Below are 5,955 nucleotides of genomic sequence, written 5' to 3' on the forward strand. Positions count from 1 at the left end.
CCCCTGCCCCGTCCCGCTGCCCCCCCTGCCCCGTCCCACTGCCCCTCTGCTGGGTCCCCGCTCAGCCTGTGTAGGCAGCATAGAGGCTTCAGCAGGGACACTGCTGAGCTTGTAGGGCATGTCTCCAGTACCTAGATCTCTGCCCACCGCTCATGTTGCCCTTACACTATGCTCTCTGTAGCAGAGGAAGACACACTTCCTGTTTGGTGCAGTCAGCCTGTACTTGCTCGTCTAACTGACCACCCAAGGCGGTACTTTTAAATATTGACTGACCTAATCAGCCCTTGGTGGCCAGTCCCTGGGAGGGCGGTGCTCCTGTGTGCCAGAGCAGGCCTTTGTGGAACAGGGCCTTCTCTGCATGGTGAGCTGCAGTTGCCAGTGCCAAGTAGTATGAGACGCAGTCACTGTCAAAGCATGCAGTTCAGGTTCTTCCTAAGGGGTGTCCTAACCTGAAACACCAGCCCTGGCGCAAGGCACAGCCTCTCCCACTGCTCCTCCAGGTCCCTTGCTGGACCAAAACCCAGGAAGGCAGATCTGCCCATCTCTCCCACTGCTCCTCCAGGTCCCTTGCTGGACCAAACCCAGGAAGGCAGATCTGCCCATCTCTCCCCCTGCTCCTCCAGGTCCCTTGCTGGACCAAACCCAGGAAGGCAGATCTGCCCATCTCTCCCACTGCTCCTCCAGGCCCCTTGCTGGACCAAAACCCAGGAAGGCAGATCTGCCCATCTCTCCCACTGCTCCTCCAGGTCCCTTGCTGGACCAAACCCGGGAAGGCAGATCTGCCCATCTCTCCCACTGCTCCTCCAGTCCCTTGCTGGACCAAACCCGGGAAGGCAGATCTGCCCATCTCTCCCACTGCTCCTCCAGGTCCCTTGCTGGACCAAACCCGGGAAGGCAGATCTGCCCATCTCTCTCGTTCCCCAGCCCCTGGTGGTAGGGTAGGCATGTAAAAGCACACCTCACTTTTGAGCATGATAAAACTTCATCTGTGTTAAATGATTGATGTGTGTGTGTGTGTGTGTGTGCGCATGCTTTTGCACACTCAGGGCCCTATGCTGACATTCTTCCAACTTGAACCACATTTCTACTTCCAGTATTTTGCTGGGTAATTAGAAATAGTGTCTCATGGACTTTTCTTGTGGATTTGCTTTGAATCATGATCCTCAGATCTCAAAACTCCTGAATAGCTATAATTATATGAACCCAGCAGATGATTGACGTTTTATGTGCGAAAGTTGTATTGATACTTTTATGCTAAAGATACATTAATGTATTTATGTGTTTGTTTTATTTGCACTGAAATCTCTGTCTCTCTGTCCCCCCTCTTTCTCTCTCTCTCTCTATATATATATATATAAATACATATGTATATTTCATATGCTCACTAGTCTCTGGAGCTTACAAGAAAGATACTTCGAGACAAACAGAACAAAAAAAACTCAGGCCAGCACCTCCCTGTCTTCCCAGTATGGGTGTACGAGAGACCTACACTAGTTGGAGACTTCCTGGTTGGCTCAGGTTTAAGCTCAGACATGGTTTTGCCTATAGGTACGTGATGCATTTCTTTCTCGCGTATGTCACGTTTGCTGATATGATGGCGCCTTGACCGTGAGGGCTGGGGGCAGGCAGCAGCCTCACCTGCCACTCAGGAGCACCCCAGTGGCCTGCTTCCTCGGGTGCCACCTCTGCAAGTTTCCAGAGCCTCTCAGACATAACATTCAACACATAGCCTGCGGGGGACAGTTATATTTGAGTTATAACATTCTAATATTATGGTATTATTTTGGCTCCATTTGAGAGAGCTCAGACCGCAGTCCTCGGTGTCTCGTTGGGGGACTACACCGTGGTGTGAGGCTGACAGGAAGCAGATTGCAGAGAAGGGTCTGGGACTAGGTATGATTTTCAAAGGTACTCCTCCCCCATTGAGCCTTTCTCTAACTGTGCCTCACTTCCTAAAGTTTCCAGAACCTTCCAATATAGTGCCCCCACTGGTTTGTCAAGCATTCAACACCTAGCCTGTGAGAGACACTTCATTTTTAAACCACAGAAGGCTGCAGCTTCCTTCCATCCATACCTGTAGGAGGGCTGTCAGACCAGGGTGGTTAGAGGTGTGAGGAGCCTGCCAGTCCAGTGGTGCCTGTGCCCTACAGGCGCACTGCCCTTGGCCTCCCAGGAGTCAGCCGTGGTAGAGGACCTGCTCTATGTGCTTATGGGTGTGGACGGCAGGTACGTCACTGCCCAGCCGCTGGCAGGGAGGCAGAGCCGCACCTTCCTAGTGGACCCCAACCTGGACCTGTCCATCCGGGAGCTGGTGCACAGAATCCTTCCTGCGGCTGCCAGCTACTCAACTGTGACCAGGTGGGCCCCACTCAACCTACCGTATGTGTCCAGCTGTGGCGCTGTGACTCAGTCTCCTAACACAGAGTTGCCAACCATGTCTTGAGCCCCTTGGGTTGTAAGCAGTGGAGCGAGTCGTTTGCTTCCTGGGAAGAATGGGATTTGGAGTGGCTGAACTTCTGCACCCGGAGCGCTGGCTGTTTCTAGTGTGTCGTTCTTGCAGGTTCATTGAGGAGAAGTCTTCCTTTGAGTATGGGCAGGTGAACCATGCTCTAGCAGCCGCCATGAGAACCCTCGTGAAGGAGTACCTGATCCTGGTCACACAGCTGGAGCAGCTGCACAGGCAGGGGCTCCTGTCGCTGCAGAAGCTCTGGTTCTATATCCAGCCAGCCATGCGCACTGTGGACATCCTGGCCTCTCTGGGTATGCATCAGCTTGGTAGGCGGGTGTAGTTGGAAAAGCTCTTGGCCCAAGTGCATAGGGGCCACCCAGACTGGACACTGATATCTTACTCTAATGCCAGGATCATAAGACAGAGCTACTTTTTTAGTGATCTGCAGGGGAAAGGGTCTTTTTTTCTTTTTTGTTGTTTGTTTTTTGAGAGGCAAGATCTTGATATGTAACCTCAAACTCAAAATCCTCTTGCTTCAACCTCCTGGGTGCCAGGAGGACCAGTGTGGTCACCATGCCAGCCTGGAGGCTTATCTTAGTAAGGCTTAATTACCAGCAACTGTTGTATAACTGAGCACACCACAGAGGAAGCTTCTGTCCTGTGAGGAGGTCAGGTGAGCCAAGAGGCACTACTGGAGGAGCATGTGGGTGTCCTGACAGTAAGCTTCCCTTTCTCCCTGCAGCCTCCTCCGTGGATAAAGGTGAGTGCGTTGGCGGGTCAACACTGAGCCTTCTCCACGACAGGAGCTTCAACTATACTGGGGACAGCCAGGCACAGGAGCTCTGCTTGTACCTGACCAAAGCAGCCAGCGTGCCCTACTTTGAGGTCCTGGAGAAGTGGATATACAGGGGTATCATCCATGACCCGTACAGGTAGGCCCCTGTGGGTGCTTGCCACCTATTCTTTCTGGAGGATTCTGGCCGCTGACATGGAACACAAGCAGATGTCACACATAGCCTTCAGCTGTGAGCCAGAGAAGGGAGAATCAGTCGATTGGCTGCCTTTCAGAGACTTTGTATTTTTGGAGCAGGGCATAAGGACTCGTTGGAGAGGATACCCTCAGCCCCCTCAGTGTGGGACACCCTTCCTGATAGGTGGGCGCCCCTCGACAGAATGTGCCTTGGCACTTAAAACTAAAGGACTCGAGCCGGGCGCTGGTGGCTCACGCCTGTAATCCTAGCTACTCAGGAGGCTGAGATCTGAGGATTGCGGTTCAAAGCCAGCCCGGGCAGGAGAGACCGTGAGACTCCTATCTCCAATAACCACCAGAAAACCGGAAGTGGCGCTGTAGCTCAAGTGGTAGAGCGCTCGCCTTGAGCTGAAGAGCTGAGGGACAGCGCCCAGGCCCAGAGTTCAAGCCCCACGACCGACAAAAAAAAAAAAAAAAACTAAAGGACTCGCTTACAAGGACTACTCCACTGAGACATGCCTGTTGAAATCACTTTGGAAGTGTGGTATGCAGTGTGACCTCTCAACCACTGCCACAGGCCGCACCTGTGGTTCTTTACTGAGGGCCAAAGAGTGACAGAATCTAGTATGGTGAGCCTAGCAAGGAACTTGTTAACTGGTTGCACAGAACAATTCTTTTTCTTTTCAGTGCTGGGGTTTGAGCTTGGGCCTGTGCTTGTTGGACACTGCTTAGTCACTTGAGCCATACTCTTTTTGCTTTTATTAGGTAGGGTCCCGTGGGTTTTGTATCGGGCCGTAATGCTCTTACCTGTGCCTAGCCAGGAGAACAGGTTTGTGCCTAGCTTGTGCTAACTTTTTGCCTGCGCTGGCCCTGAACTGTGATCTTACCAATTCTCCCCCTTACCTTCTAAGTAAGATGATGTGTGCCACCAGGCCTAGCTTTTTTTTTTTTTTTTTTAATTCTTTCATTTTATGCCTGGCTGGCTTCAAAACTGCAATCCTGGGCTGGGGAGGTGGCTCAGTGGTAGAATGCCTGCCTAGCATGCATGAAGCCCTGGGTTCAATTCCTCAGCACCACATAAACAGAAGAAGCTGGAAGTGGGGCTGTGGCTCAAGTGGTAGAGCACTAGCCTTGAACACAGAGAGGCTCGGGGACAGTGCCCAGGCCCCAACTTCAAGCCCCAGGACTGGCAAAAAAACAAAAACAAAAAAACACTGCAATCCTGGGCTGGGAATATGGCTTAGTGGTAGAGTGCTTGCCTAGCATGCATGAAGTCCTGGGTTCCGTTCCTCAATTCCACATACATAGAAAAAGCCAGAAGTGGTGCTGTGGTTCAAGTGGTAGAGTGCTAACATTGAGCAAAAAAGCAGCCCAGGGACAGTGCCCAGGCCCTGAGTTCAAGCCCCAGGACTGGCAAAAAACAAAACAACGAATCCTTGCAATCCTCTTGATTAACTTTTTTTTTTTTGGGTCCGGCCGTGGGCCTGAACTCTGGGCCTGGGTGCTGTCCCTCAGCTCTTCAGCTCAAGGCTAGCGCTCTACCACTTGAGCCACAACGCCACTTCTGGCTTTTTTTTTTCTGCTTATGTGGTGCTGAGGAATTGAACCCAGGGCCTCATGCATACAAGGCAAGCACTCTACCACTGAGCCACCTTCCCAGCCCTTGATTAACTTTTTAAATTTTTTTTAATGCTGGTCTTGAGGCTTGAGCTCAGGGCCTGGGGGCTGCTGTCCCTGAGCTTCTTTGCTCAAGGCTAGTGCTCTACTCTTTGAGCTGTAGATCCTCAGCTTTTTGATGCTTAATTGGAGATTAGAGCTTCAAGGCTAGTGTTCTACTCTTTGAGCTGTAGATCCTCAGCTTTTTGATGCTTAATTGGAGATTAGAGCTTCATGGACTTTCCTTTCTGGCTTTGAACCATGATCCTCAGATCTCAGCCTCCTCAGTAGCTAGGATTACAGGTGTGAGCCATCAGCACCCAGCTCTGATTGCCTTTTAAGTAGAGATTACAAGCAGGAGCCACTGCACCTGACCAATTTAAACTCCATAGAACGGTGTCTGGTCCTGTTGGTGACAGCCTATGTAGCAAGGGCCGTGCCATCAGCACATTAGACACTCACTCCAAAGTGAAGTTAGATTTATTATTATTATTATTGCTGGTCGTGGAGCTTGAACTCTGGGCCTGGGCACTGTTCTGAGCTCTTCAGCTCAAGGCTAGCACTTTACCACTTGAGCCATAGCACCCACTTCCAGCTTTTTCTGTGTATGTGGTACTGAGGAATCGAACCCAGGACCTCATGCATGCATGGCAAGCGCTCTACCACTGAGCCACCTTCCCAGCCCCTTATTTTTTATTTTTTTTATCTTTTTGGTCAGTTGTAGGGTTTGAACTCTGGGGCTGGGTACTGTCTCTCAGCTCTTCAGCTCAAGGCTAGTGCTCTACCACTTGAGCCACAGCACCACTTCTGTTTTTCTGGTGGTTTATTGGAGATAAGAGTCTCACGGAGGGCTGGGAAGGTGGCTCAGCAGTAGAGTGCT

At 51.3% G+C, this 5,955-nt stretch overlaps 1 protein-coding gene across 2 annotated transcripts in view; it reads left to right on the top strand.

Moving 5' to 3' along the window:
• Tubgcp2 (tubulin, gamma complex associated protein 2) overlaps positions 1 to 5,955 on the top strand; it is a 20,938-nt gene that overhangs the window by 5,683 nt on the left and 9,300 nt on the right. For both annotated transcript variants that reach the window (XM_013035498.1, XM_013035499.1), the window contains exons 4-7: positions 1,389 to 1,548; positions 2,151 to 2,358; positions 2,561 to 2,760; positions 3,192 to 3,381. In XM_013035498.1, coding sequence (XP_012890952.1) covers positions 1,389 to 1,548; positions 2,151 to 2,358; positions 2,561 to 2,760; positions 3,192 to 3,381 — 758 coding nt within the window. The remainder of the gene's footprint in view (positions 1 to 1,388; positions 1,549 to 2,150; positions 2,359 to 2,560; positions 2,761 to 3,191; positions 3,382 to 5,955) is intronic.

Source organism: Dipodomys ordii, unplaced genomic scaffold (assembly GCF_000151885.1).
Source record: "Dipodomys ordii isolate 6190 unplaced genomic scaffold, Dord_2.0 Scaffold213, whole genome shotgun sequence".
Lineage (NCBI taxonomy): Eukaryota > Metazoa > Chordata > Mammalia > Rodentia > Heteromyidae > Dipodomys > Dipodomys ordii.